Genomic DNA, 15,426 nt, shown 5'->3' on the forward strand with positions numbered 1-15,426 from the left:
ATATATATATATATATATATATATATATATATATATATATATATATATATATATATATATATATATAACGTGTGTCGCGGACTGCACGCGGGAGTACGCAAACGTATTCCGATTCCGCCGATGAAACCATCCAAAGAGAACGTATACCTAACAGATTATCTCGCAGCTCGCTGCTTAAAACTATAATCGTCGAATACGGCTCATTCGTGACAGATATAAGCGCGTGCTCTATACAACTTTATCTCGCGAGAAACCTCACGCCTTCATCCTCAAAACGCTCCCGACCGAATGAAAGACGCATTAGTGTGTTCACTGTAAAATTAGACTTTTGGTTTTTCCGAGAAGTCGCAAAAAAACGTAAAAACGCCACTTTGTAATCGTTTGTCGCTCCCTCTCGGGGTCGAAACATGTGTCGTATTTTTCTGTCGTTAAAACTAGAATATAAAATTCCATGATAAATCTCTTACAAAAAGCAAAATCGTGCTCGTGCCGTAATGTATTATGAACATCGATCATGATTTCATCACGAGGTGTGAACTTTCGAGATTTTGTGCACAGTTAACCCGATTCTGCGAAATATCGTCGACACTAGCGTTACAAAAGACTCACTCAAGCCGCTACTTTCAGTAGATCAGCTTTTAACAATGATCGCCACGACAGTCGCCCGTCACGATGACAATAATAATTAATGTTACAACGATACTATCTATTTTAATAAAATTCGACAATGCGAGGAGATTGTTTATCGAATAACAGTATTAACGACAATAATGATTTGCTCATCTAAGTCCTAATCGCGCGCAACCATCAGTAGACGCTTCGTGCTCTCATTGGAAATACATAACGGTCTCGAATTCCGAAACAAATGGTCATTAGATACTTAGTTATTGAGTTCTCTGCTATCGTTATTAAATTACGCAGACTGAGTTGCACCGATCAAAATATGTTTTCAACGCGTGAATCCCCAAGAAACGTCGCGGGGATGTTCTTTCACACACCTCATGCCCTCCCTCTCCTCTCAACATCTTTTAGATCTCTTTGTCCCGCGTTGCCTCTCTTTTCTTCTCTACATTATAGTTTTATAGTAGTACACCTACAATGTAGACAGAAGAGGGTGGAATCGATCGTGATCGCTAATCGACGTTAGTGCAACCGAAGGGGACCGCGCAGGTCGTCAAATTCTGACACGGATAGTTGACGCAACGGCTAACAATTGCAGATTTTTGTTCAGCGGTTGCCGCGTATGTCGGATCATCCCCTGGCGTCCCCGTTTCTGTGTGTCATGCTAATTCCAATTACACACGTCTACTTTCACTTTCGCTATTTAAGGCTACATAATCGGCGACGTGGTCCACAAAGAATATTGCTAAGGACGAAACAATAATGCGCTTCGCGGACAACGTGCTGCGTTTTTTACCTATCTTTCTCTTTTTTCTCCTTATTCAGGATTGATGTTTTACGCGTAACACTGACCGCTTCCTATCCCCCCCCCCTCTCTCTTTCTCTTTCTGTGGTATGTACTCTGCTGGTCGTTGACCAAATCACGTTCGATCGCGATCGACCGTCAACGAATGGCAGCATCGAACGTCGATTGAATGCGATTCTCTTTAACATTTACCTGTTGCTCATCGTATCCAATCGATCCCAATTACGAGACGCGCAATTTTAAACGGGGCCGTCGAAATCATTGCTTTGCCTAAGTAACACGAATCTGATACACTGTCATATTTACAAATAATATATAACATACCTGCATCACAATATTTTACACACACACACACACACACACACACACACACACACATATACTCATATACCCGTTTTATACGTTTACGTATGATAAAAGAAAAGTAAACTTGTGCGATGTCGGCGTATGTGTATATATATATGTATGTATATATATGTATATATATATGTATGTATATATATATATATATATATATATATATATATATATATATATGTGTATATGTATATGTTGCTGTAGTCGCGACCACGTAAATCGGCTATTTATTCGGTACATCGTCTACCTCGCTTGACCACACACACACACACACACACACACATCTATCCACCCATCATCACATACACACACGCAGATATACGCACGAATAATATATCAATGCTCGTGAATTATTTTTGTTTTTTCTTTACAATATGAATAATAGCGGCGCCGTCCTTGTGTGTTACGTGTATTACTATCGTGGCCGGTAACGTGGAGAATAGAAATTCGTTATTACGTGGGCTTCGATTTGTCTCGTGCTCGCGCTAATTTCCGCTCGACGTCGCTACGTAAACCTCTTGAAATCAGAACGCACGTATACTATCCGTCCGCGGGAGAATGAAAAGAAAGAAAGTAACACGAGAACATGCTCGCGGCGATACTGATTACTCGTTATGCTTCCACTCTTTTGACTTTATGCCGGATATGAACGTTCGAGTTTCACGGAAGTTGTCGACAGATAGACAATAGTCGCGCAGAGATTCTCCCTCTTTCAGCCTCACGCTCATCTTTCTCTTTCTCTCTCTCTCACACACACATACACGCACGCATACATAAACACACACATTGTCCTATCAGTCACGGTAAAAATAACGTTTCGCGAAGTTATAAATAATGTTATAAACTATGGCTTCTTTGTTACGCGCTAATGCGACAGATGTAAGTGTACAACGCTGGCAGCATACGAAAGAGGCATTCGTACTTGTTTCAACTTTATAATATTTTTATCGTTGCCGACTGAGTGAAACAGAGCGCGTTTAATTCTACTTGTTGACGTCACGTGTGAAGCGCGGAGGAAGAAAGAAAGAGACAGAGAGAGAGAGAGAGAGAGAGAAATTTTTGTTTCACGCGCGCGCCAATGTTTGTGGTCGCCTCGTTCGTAGTGCTCTATGCACGTACACGTACATTGATATTATACGAAGTTACAGTTACGTAGTTGTGGACATGTCGGCATGTAGAGGATACCTGTTATGTAACGCCCGGAATTCCTATTCTCGTCGTATCACGGTTAAAACAAACGTAAGGAGCCGCGTGTGTGCGCGAGACGTCAATTTAGATCGACCGAATGAAACGGCGACGAATCAGTCAAACAGAGCTGTCGAGTAAAAGCAAAGCTGCGATGACAGTACTCGAGGACAGTCATGAAACGCGACCCATCGGATACTCAACTTTAACGCAACGGCTTCGTAAATTAAACGCGACGCCGGACGTGGCCATTTTTCAATTGTGCGATCCATGTCGCGGTAAAAGGACTGGATTCACTTGAATGTGCCGACCAAAACGAGTGTCGCCGCAAAGTCGATTGCAGCGCAATCAATTAATAGAGAAAAATAGGAATAACGCGGTCGAGTTTGTTTTACGACAACGAAACCCATCGCGGAATCTCGCTCTTATTCGTAATTCTAACTTCTTTTTTTATTTTAGTCGCCTCGATTTGACTCTCATTTGACCTACGCGAAGGTGCTCGCAACGAGTTTAATGTAAGGTAAAAGTACCAATTCCTCACACCTAATCCCGGACATTCTTATTGTTTTGGTCGTTTCGCTGCAGAAGCCGTATATATACGTCCTTAAAAAGGGCAGGGCTCGCTTGACACTCCGAATGCTCCAAAGTGTCAAATCAACCAATATGATTGTCCGTCGCTCTGAGAAGCACTTGCAACGCTAATGGACCCTACCCAAAGTCTCTTCTCATATATGAACGCTTTCCTACGTGTACATAATCTAGGAAAACGCTCACGTCATTTGCGAAGGCTGCATATAAACGGCCGTGCACAATGCAGTAACAATGTGGTAACGCATCGCAGCCACTGACACGCGGATACAACGAACGCTCTTCAGTCAAAGTATACCGAAGCCAAGATTTTAAATATGAATATTTAAATTTTCAATATAAAATATATGTATATATATATATATATATATATATATATATATGTATATATATATAGTAATTACATGCATACATTGTATGTGTTGAAAATTTAAAATGTTCGTATTTAAAGACTAAATAAGAATGGCCAGGACTAGAGGTACGAGTGCGGGCACAGATATCTTTACCTTAAATGGATATCAATCGAGCAACATGTAGGATGCTGTAGTAATATACGCAAGTGTGCTGCAGTAGTGTATGCGTGGCTTACGGGATTCTTTGGAACACGTACGATCTGCTTTCACGTACGAGCAAGTACGCGTATGTGCGAAACGATACCAACGATACGGTATCATATGCGCACATGTGTGCACTATCTGGAAGCAGTCCGTAAGCGAGCGCGCAACGATGTGTACACGTGGATCGAGTATTCTTCACGCTCCTATGAGGTCGAAGTCGGCAAGGCATTCTGACGTTGACGCGTTCATCGAAATCTCCTCACCTATCGGCGAACGCAGAATATTCCCTCCTCGAGATTACAAGTATACAACAATAGCCAATTTTTTCTTAACACATGGTAGAATTTTGATATATATGCCGCCGAAAATAGTTTTCTCTTCTATTCCTGCAAAATTATCGCATGGTTACAGATATGCGCGACAACTTAACAAATGAATGCCATAGATAAGAAAGACATTTGATATCTGTGTTTCGTTAGAAAGGAGATTGGAGTAGTAACTGTCATTTGGTTACTTTCGTTTGCGCTTGTCACGGCTACGTCAGCTTACTTATGTACGTACATTATTGCGCGCACATAAGAATCCCGTAATTACAACATAACATCGACTAAAGTGTAACTGGTAAAGTAATGAAATTCGAGGGAAAAAAATGGCTTCTCACAGCACCGCATACAGGGTGTCCAAGTAGCGACGACGAGGAAACGTGAAGCTATAGCGACAACGTGCAATATGATTCACACACGTCGACTGTGGTTGTTCCGGAATATTTATACCATAAAAATGCTCCATCGTGATTGACTATCGGATTATTCGCATAAAAATTTGTACACGTTACCACATATCATCAGGGCGTGACGATTTCTCCGAAAGCGCGAGATACGGTGCGTTCGACGAATCCGCTGAGAATCGGCGAGATGCGAAAATAACGGACTTTTACTCTTGCGCGAAAATTGAAAAAGTGTCGTGCGTGCAACGTATCTCGAAATTAGACGCGTGCGTAAAACGAACAATTTGAGAACGTGGCACATCTGTTACGTGGGCTAAGATATAATACATACAGACGATTGCTATTGCAATAGCGCGTGTGCCTAAGTACAGTAACTAAAGTAACTCGACGTATGATATACATATACATACATACATATATATATATATATATATATATATATATATATATATATCGGTAAAAAAAAGAAGGGAAATCCATATCCGTGAGAGACCTCGGTCGTAAGAAACGTATGTAAAAACATGAGAATCCGTGGACGGTCACCCTGTACATACTCGATACATAGTTATACAATTAAAACGCTCTTCGAAATACTGTAAAATCTCACAAAATACTCTTCTCGTAAAAAGGGCGCGGCTGAGACTCCTACGGGTCGGGCCAATGTAATAAAGAATCGAGATTCGGAAGTCGAGAAATCAACGAATTGTCGAACGAAAGATAAGCTAGGGAAATAAGAGACGCGGAGATTATAAGCGAGATGTAAGAAGAGGAGCAAGGCAAAAGTAGAGATTCGAAAACGAGTAAGGGGAAAGTCAAACGATAAAAGAGTTTATCTTCTTGTTTCTTTTTCTTTCTTTACCGGAGAGGTTTGTCTAAGTCTTAGGAAACATCCTTAAAGCTAACCTGAACAATAATAATCCACGTCAAGAGTGTGTTGAACGAGAGAATCGTTACCCGAGCCCGTCGGAAGCGCGTCGCATCCAACGGCGACGACATTGGCCCGAGTCACGACGGAATCCGCGTTCTCGCGTGCGCGCGCGACAGGAATGAAATGAAACAAGTGATGCTTCACACACAACGATCGAGACACGACGAGAGGGTTTCCATTCCCGTCGGTGTTCGGTGAACGTTCAGCACACTCTCTTCAATCTATAACTCAAAGGAGAGTCGAGCGATCGAAAATCACGCCCGGAGGGGGCCGTTTCCGTCCAACGATCGAGAAGCAGGACGCGCGATCTCCCTGGATCACGCCGTCGAGGAGAGACGGCGGTTGATTCGCGGTCACTGCTGTCCGCAGGCGTGAGGGTCTTGGACGCGGCTCGTGGCTCCTCTCTGTGGCTGTGTTTTACCGGCTGGGTTCTCCGGGCGAAGAAGAAGCCCACCACCGCGCGTTACCTTCGCACGCCCTCGCGAGGCGTATGTTCTCGCGACGGCGCGGGCTCGCGAGTCCTCGCGATTACCTTCTTCTTCTTCCTCCTCCTCACAGTTACGGTTGGTTCATTCGGCTCGCAGCGGCTCCAAATGCAGCACGAGCGTAACGGTCAGGCGAATGGATGACAGGACACGTCGACAGGAACGAAGTCACAAGAGCTCGTATTGGCGCAGATGCATCCGCTGAATGATGTCCCGGCAATCGTTGAACACTCTCTTGATATTCTCCGTGTCGACGGCGCACGTAAAGTGCGGGTAACAGTAGTGCTTGCCGTCACCGCTCGCCGTGCTTATGCGCTGCGGAGAAAAAAGAAAAAGAATAATGAGCGAGTGCAAAGTTGAGATATCGGCGAACTAAATTCGATAATCGAGTATTGTGGAACGATTGTGTACGCGTATCGATGCACTTACGAGAAACTCGTCTCTGATGAAGTACTTGGCCCTTATAACATCAGGAGGTTCCGTGGGATCCGCGACCACCCCAGGCTCCACTGGTGTCTGGTAACGCGCGAACTCCGGAAAGTAGTCTTCCAATTTATGCTTGCCCGCCTTAATTTTTTCCGCTAACAGATCTTGCTTGTTTAGAAACAAGATCACAGAAATCGTGCGGAGCCACCTGCAGAGAGAAAGAGGCACATCGTAAATAATCTCGCCGTCGAGATTCACACGATCGATTTGGCGAATGAATCTCGGTATAGTATAAGACGATCGCAACGACGTACCGATTGTTCCAAATACTTTTGAAGAGATCGAGACTCTCTCTAAGTCTCAACTTCGTAGGGTCTTCCCTGAGTACCATATTGTAACTACTACACGCCGTGACGAATATAATTGCCGTAACGTCATTAAAGCACTGTATCCATTTTCTCCTTTCATCGCGTTGACCGCCGACGTCGAACATGCTGCAAGAAGAAGAGCAACACTTGATAATATATCCCAATTGTTCGGCTCGTGGCTTTGCGGCGCCAAGCGTTGAATTTACGACATCTACGAATATCAAATTACGCCGGCGCATGGCGGCAAGGCGGCGACAAAGAGAGTTGGGCCTATAGAAAATAATGTGGAGCGCCGTACGTGACCTGCGAGTGAACGTAAAGAGGGAAAATGTTATAAAGTTGCGGAGGCGTTAACGCGGTTAACGGATTTCAGCTTACACAGTGTTATACAGTGTAAGTCGCCGGCAGGCGTACAATATATAGGCAGGCGGCTAAGATGCGCGCCGCCGCTTCGCGCGTTTATATTTACCGTCGGCCGATGTTACTGTAATACGTCGGCTATATATAGCCGTACGACATTGGAGTTAAGCGCGAGTCGCGGTGTGCATCGCGTAGGACTTACTGAAAGTTTACTTTGTCGACCTGAAACCGCGTCTCAAAAATGCCGGATGTGAGAACTCGACACCTCAGGATATCCTGAAACATAAAATACAGCACATTACACACACACACACACACACACATACATACGCGTGCATCATGTGGAATGCGCGTCACGTGGATTCCATTGACTCTTCCGCCCGGCGGCGTCAACGAATCGCGCTGCGAATTGTCAAAATCTCGAGAGCGAATCGTTTTCATTGTCGCGGATAAACGCGGATAAAGCTCACATTTACGCGTCACCTGGAGTGAAATCCGATCGCGGATCCCAAGAGTTACAACAGTAACTCGGCTACTCTTCAATGAAAGGGTTACAATAATAATCACCTGTTCTGTGGGCGTGTAATCCGGCTGTTTTACGATGGCTACCTTATCTAGAAAACTGAAACAGAAGAGAACAATTGGGATTAGCAACGATCACCTGCGAGCGCGAGTTCCGCTCGGCGAGATTTCCCGAGACGGTTCTCCCGAATATTTGCACGCGAATTACTTTCGACCTCCCGCCATCTCGACGCGCTTCGCTCACGCGACAATAAAAATATATCGTGTGTGTTTTTTACACAGAGAGGAAGAGAGAATATTATAGTTTTTCTTTTTAATAAATTCTTTTTGATTTTATTATGTTTCTAGTGGCGTGCACGAAGAAAATATAAAGTAGTAAAAATTATATTAAAATTATATTTCCTTTCACCATATTTTCTTAAGAAGCAAAACTATATTGTAGTATAAATTGTATTATAAATTATATTATAGAAGTATATATTATAAGTATATAGTATATTATTAGAAGTATATAGTATAAATTATATTATAGAAATATATATATATATATACATAGTAAATTTTTAACGATTTACCTGACATATACTTTATTTGGCTATTTCATGGTAATTTTTACTGTAAAAATCAACCCGTGTAAGATATTTTCTCAATAACTACGTGCAACGATGCACTAAGAAGAAAATGTTTGATATTTGTAATTATAATCACATAGATAAAAAATTACCATAAATTATGGTCAAGAAAACTATTTTCTTATTAAATTCTACTATGATGTTAATGATAATATCTTACATGCATATTGCTGGTATTATTTTTGTTAATACTATTATTTTATTACGTTAGAACAACTAATCAAAAAATATAGTTGGGGCCAAAAATGGACAGAATTTAGAGTATCGTATATAAAGATAATATATGATATCTGTTGAGTGAAATAACAAAGTATAATTAGACATGATAAATATAGAGATGCTGTGATATGAAGAAGATATGAATAGGTAGTGTAAAGGTTAGGTGAAAATTAAGAAGATCGTGAAAGGAGATTACAAAGGTATTTAGGTAACGAGAATAATATTGTAAAGTCAATTAGAGAGAAGCAATTTAACTGTAGAGATATATATTAATAATTAGACAAGTAGAAATAAGAAATGAATGGATATGTGTTGGATAGTTAAGGAACGTAAACCAAGTTCTCTTCTTATGTAAGCTGAAGGAGAACATATTAAACTGACATGACGAGCAGACGTTACATATCCGAGAATGAAAACTGTTACAAAATATTATCACTATTTTTTAACAAGCGTCGCTGCAAGGTATATCCATCTTGCTGATATTTTTATAAATTTCTCGATCCGTACCGAATACGCATTTAATTCAAATTGCTTTGTGAGAAAAGAAAAGATCCAGAGAATACATCAAATATCCGTGCATTCGACAACGTAGCAACGCGAATTCGTCAAAATCAAGTTGAACTAGTTTCGATCGATCGCGAGGCATTCGCGATAACAATCATCGTCAATCAACCACATCGTTATCGTGAGAGCCACTCCACACGTCCGTATGTGGTCGAAACGTGTCTCTTTTGTGTGATGTGGATGCGAATCAAATTTTCGATACTGGTCGCGCACCTTCGAGCACAAGTAATCGCGACTATAAATTTCGCGCTTATGTGGACGAAATGAGGTATAAAAATTTTGCAATATATACCACAAAATTCATGTGTCGTAAAAGTCAAATTATGAAAACATTTAAATTTCTATTTCACGGAGATTCGAGATGCAACTCGGAATGTAAGTTAACGTCGTTCACGACAACTTACATCACAAAAATCGAGATACTTGGAACAAAGATGTATGAAACAAATCGAAAGAGGTACACGTGACGCAGACATCGTTGTCACGAAATTTTCCATCGCAAATATTTTATCGATTTAAGTTTGTCTTACAAAGCGCATAAAGAAAGTTCGTGATGTCGCTTTGCATATGCTTCAGTTCTACATGTGCCGTCCTATGTTTTTCAAGTTTCTCGAATTTGTCCTCTCTGTACCTTCGAAATTTATAAAGATTTAAAGAGAAAACATAATATATATACATGAAAAAATAGTTAATCAGAAAAACTAGTTCCAATTTTACTTACTCTAAGTATCATTATAGAGATAATATCACTTTTTCTCATATAAATTCCTTTCCATTTTACAATGGCTTTCATTTCTCTTTTATCGATAAAAGATAGTTCAAATCGGTAATTGAACAATATGTTTTCAGTAGTACAGAAATAGATTGTCACTGTGAAGTCTATCTTGGTAAAGAACACAATGAATTCCGCCAGAAAGACAGCAAACTTTTTCATAGCACATTTCATTCACTAATATGTAAATAGCACATATAAAAGGATATTCTCAATTGGTGCAGAATATTAATTTATTCCTCGGTTACAAAATTCTACAGCAATTTTGGATGTTTTTATTATAAAGTTCTCTTCATGTATGTATCAGATCTTCACACAACGGCGCTTATATAAGTACTTGAAACTGTATAAAGAGAAATTAAATAAAAAGAAAAACGCTCATCAACTACGTAATCGAGTACTAATGAAGAAATTTGGATGCCTGCGCTTTTTTTCTCAGGCTTCTCCGAAACTGCGTCAACTGCGCAAAGTTCATTTGGGTTTGGAATTTTTGCGAAGCGCCTTCAAAGAGGCATGTAAAAGCGACAGAGCGGGAAGGGCCGCTCTCCGAGAAGCGTGTTTAAAACGCGTTGCGCGCAAAGTACTCTCCACCGGTCTTTTTGTCTTTGACGATTATCATTTCGTTCAGAAGAATAATCTGGAACGACGACACTTCCGTTTCATTAAAAATGAACCCTCAGCGGGACGCGACTTCGTTCCGAGGGGACGATAAACCGTATTATTACGCGACGATAAATCATATTATAGTTATATTTTACAATTAGGAGACCGAGAGTAGTTGGATGTAAATTGGCAAAACTGATTATTTCTGCCATTTTCTAACAAGTTACCAAATTGAGTAAGAAGATTTTTAAACATGGCTTTGAAAGTTTTGCTTGTTTGATTCTGAAATCTGTTAAAGAACAATAGAAATAATCGATTTTGCCAACTTACCCCAGTAGTCAACTAGCCCCGGTCTCCCCTATTCCTCACATTGTATATTTGCATTTATCACTTCGTTATATATTGACTGTATCAAATTGTACACACGCACACACATATTTCTATTTCCCCCGTGCGTAGGATTGTCGGATAATAATAAATCATGTTATTATATCCGCACCGATCTCTCACGACTATTGCTCGTGATATTCATCATATTGTATAATTATATCGGCTGTACCTCATCGTTATACTATATCGACTACATCATCACATTACGCACGTATCTCCGACGCTGGAATAGAACCGCGGAGATAATAATAAACCGTATTATCACATTTGCATCGATTTCGTGTCCAGATTGTGATAGCGTGTCGCTACGATATTGTATATCTCTCGTCGCAGAGCCATGTATCCCAGCTGTTACAAAATTACCGAATCACCTTCGTCGCGTATTTATTGACCAACCGATCCAAACGACCATAGCCTTTTCTCGCGATGTGATGAAAGAAAAGAGATACAAATAAGGGGTGAAGAAGAAAATAAAAAAGGGGGAGGAGAGAGAGAGAAAGAGAGAGAGAGAGAGAAGAAGAAGCGCGTTCATGTTTCTTCTTTAAATCCGCAACATGTGAATCAGGTGACCGCTTTTAACGTTTAGATGCGCCGCTAGAATACGGGCCAATAACGTTATCAGAGGCGGTCGGAGCCCTCCGACAGTGTCAACTTTCCTCTTTCGATCGAACCACGTTCCTAGGTCGGCCGGGGTTGAGCCGGTTGCTCTTTCTCTTTCTCTCTCCCTTATCCCTCTCCTCACTCTTCTCTCCATGGCGAGAGGAGTGTTCCCGCTTGGAGGAGTCTCAGACCGGGACGAAAGATGCCGCAGAATCCTACAGGAAGCACGCCGACGATAGCGCGCGCACACGCCACGACGGAGGACGGAAGCGGACGTTGAAAAAGGGTGGAATATCACTGGGGCGCTCAAGGGAGCCTCCTCTCGCCCTTTCCTCGCTCACTCCCGCGCTCCGTCCCTTTCTCCCTCTCTTTTCTTCTTTCTCGTCATTTCGCCTCCTGGTGCTCCTGTTCGCCTTCATCCTCCCTTTCTCTATATAGCATCGCTGCCTCTATCACCTTTCCGGAGAGAGAACACTCTTCTCTTTCTCATGTGCGCTCGCGACAGACACACAAATACGCGTACACACCTGCACGCGAAAGCGCGCGCACAGACATACACACACACACACACACTCATACACACATATATGTCACCCTCGTATACACCCGGCTCTCTTTACCTTCCTCACACTCATTCTCATTCACTCGCTCGCTCGCTCGCTCGCTCTTCTCTCTGTGCCAGGACCCTCTCTCCCTTCGATCCGTCCTCCCTTCCTGCGCGCTGAGGGCGGAGAGAGCCCACCAAGAGGGAAAATCGATTCTCGGTGGTGTCCTACCCTAACTCCAACCCTCGGCCTCGCCGGGTGTGCATACACGCCCCTCTGGCACCCACTTTCCGATCCGGGTCATGGGTCACTGCCACCGCTCTCTGCTCGCCGTCAATCGTACGCAAGGGTTTAACGCCGCGTATGCTATTATCGCGAAACGTTAGAAAACACCTCTTTTTACGAGATAATTAAGGGTGACTATATGTATCGAGAGAGCGAGAGAGAGAGAGAGAGAGAGAGAGAGAGAGAGAGAGAGAGAGAGAGAGAGAGAGAGAGAGAGAGAGAGAGAGAGAGAGAGAGAGAGAGAGAGAGAGAGAGAGAGAGAGAGAGAGAGAGAGAGAGAGAGAGAGAGAGAGAGAGAGAGAGAGAGAGAGAGAGAGAGAGAGAGAGAGAGAGAGAGAGAGAGAGAGAGAGAGAGAGAGACGCAGTAGAGTATATCGTTAACGTCGAGTACGGAATAAATCCTGCTGTGAGAGATCTCTCTGTGCACGGGGAAAATATCGTAGTAAAAATTCCGTTAAAATTATATTTCTTTTTACAATCTTTTGTAAAGCTGTACTATACTGCAATTGTAATATAAATTACTATAGAAATGATAAATTTGACAATCTTTAAATATTAAAAAAAAAAATTAAAATAATTTTGTAGTAAAAGGTCAAACGTGCATAACAGTTTTAAACAAATATATAGTAATTTCGGTCATAATATCGTATGGACACAAGATCACAAAACTTTTGTTGTAATTTTTACTGCAAAATTTTCTCCGTGTACAACCGAGGGCTCTGGCGGATATCGCATACGCATATTTATCACGCCATCAAATATCTATGGAACTTCGATATGTTTGACTTTGTATATATAAACGGTAATGGAAGATAGAAATTATATATATATATATATATATATATATATATATATATATATATATATGTGTGTGTGTGTGTGTGTATAGTCGTTGCGTGACAAAAAGTGAAGTTACAATATTATAGTTGTAATTCCTAACTTTGATGAATAATTGAATATTGTGATAAGATGAAGTATGCTATTATAATTATCACTGACTCATTTTTTGCTATTTCGAAAAATAGCATAAATCATCGAATTTTTCATTGATACAGAGCGAACCATCGAGTGAATGTTTTCACTCGAAATTGAAGAGTGAATTTGATGTATTCACAAGAACAAATTCACTCTAATGAACTGAAACATAGTCATCCACTTTCATCCACAGTCGGAATCCATTCTAAGCTTGAGTGAAACATTCATCCTTGCGATTTCGAATGGCAGCATTTTCACCAACGTTTCAAGTGAAAATGCTGCCACTTTTCACCTGCGTAAGGTTCCTCACTAGGTAAGGTTCCGCTCCAAGAAGTTTAGAGAATTGAATTATTAAACTCTCTATACGTTATCATTACAAGTAATCGAATATTTCATAATTCACCCAAAATAGAAGCTGCAAAAGATCTCAATCATCTTACATACGAGTCGAAAGAAGCAAAGAGACGCATTGATTATCAATAATATTCATAATATTAAAAAAGAAATTCACGTGTGTGGATGTGTGTTTGTGTATGTGAACGTATAGGCTCGTGAGAAGGTAGGTCATGGAATTGGCGCGCTCCGACGAGAAATGAGGTTATCGACCTCCAGAGAATTGAAAGAGGAAGGAGGTCGTGACCCACTGGCTGCTGCAGAACGATTTTCTCGTTATCGTGCCGTGTTAACCCTCCGCCGAGACCTTGAGGTGAGCAAACGTAACAACGTTGTATCTAACAGCGATCTGCAGCCAGCGCCCGAATCTTAAACCGTCCGATAATGTCGTGGCGAAAAATAATTTCAATTCTTCGACGATATTCCGAGCCTGAAGCGTTCGCTTAAAACTTCAGCATACGCGTACCTCTTTCACATTACTTTAGACGCCTGATGTAGCATGTCGTAGATATAAATACTGCCAAGATGTATTTTTTTTCGAAAATACGTACAATGTAAACAATAGACTGCGTATATTACAGAAAACAATATATTTTAGACTAGTGATATTGTATACGGAGAAAATGTTGTAGCAAAAATTACATTTCAATTAAAATTATATTTCTTTTCACAACATTTTTGTGAAACTGGAGTACATACTAAATTTATAATATAAATTATTATAAAAATATTAGATGTAACCTAATCATTATACGATATCAAAAACATTAAAGTAATTACAATAATTTTGTAGTTAAACGTGCCGAACATTTTTAAACAAGTAATTTCGATTATAATTGTCTGTATGGTCACAAAAATTTTATTGTAATTTTTGTTATATTATTTTCTCCGTGCAGTCTTCAAATTACACGTGTAGATGTAACACGCGCGTAATGAAGGGTTAACGAGCGGACGATCGCGTTTCCTCCTGCTATAAAGCGATAGCCGAACGATTCGTTGCCATTAATTCGAATCAAATCTGAAATTTACACGTGTATTCTTCCGAAATTTCCAAACGACATAACCGAGACATGTACTATTCGTTTGCTTTAATCGAGAATATGTATATATACGTATAGAATATCCCAGAACAACCTTTGAAGCTTTCATGGGGACATAGTGAGGTGAACATAAAAGTCCTATACCGTTTTGTGATATTCGCAATAATTATCAAGATATTAATTAAAGAAGATTTATGAATGATCACGCAAAATATGATAGATATGCTATATAGTGGCGACGTCTGCTGTGTGTTTGTACATTAAGTCAAACTGAACAAAAAAGTCCTCTACCATTTTTTTAATAACTTTGTAAATTTTTAATTATTAATTAAAGAAGATTGGTGGATGGTCGTTCGCGCGATATGTTAATATTATCTAATTAATAACTATATATATATATATATATATATATATATATATATATATATATATATATATATATATATGATATATAATAAAATATATATATATAAAATATA

The 15,426-nt window shown here is 40.5% G+C and overlaps 1 protein-coding gene across 1 annotated transcript in view; it reads right to left on the bottom strand.

Moving 5' to 3' along the window:
* LOC116841591 (guanine nucleotide-binding protein G(s) subunit alpha) overlaps positions 1-15,426 on the bottom strand; it is a 43,977-nt gene continuing 28,551 nt past the window's right edge. The window contains exons 6-10 of the mRNA XM_032809694.1: positions 7,975-8,029; positions 7,610-7,683; positions 6,994-7,173; positions 6,683-6,887; positions 1-6,568 (exon numbers count right to left, since the gene is read on the bottom strand). Coding sequence (XP_032665585.1) covers positions 6,422-6,568; positions 6,683-6,887; positions 6,994-7,173; positions 7,610-7,683; positions 7,975-8,029 — 661 coding nt within the window. The 3' untranslated portion in view covers positions 1-6,421. The remainder of the gene's footprint in view (positions 6,569-6,682; positions 6,888-6,993; positions 7,174-7,609; positions 7,684-7,974; positions 8,030-15,426) is intronic.

Source organism: Odontomachus brunneus, unplaced genomic scaffold (assembly GCF_010583005.1).
Source record: "Odontomachus brunneus isolate Ranch 3 - 2012 unplaced genomic scaffold, Obru_v1 Obru_scaffold_017, whole genome shotgun sequence".
In the NCBI taxonomy this organism is placed as follows: domain Eukaryota; kingdom Metazoa; phylum Arthropoda; class Insecta; order Hymenoptera; family Formicidae; genus Odontomachus; species Odontomachus brunneus.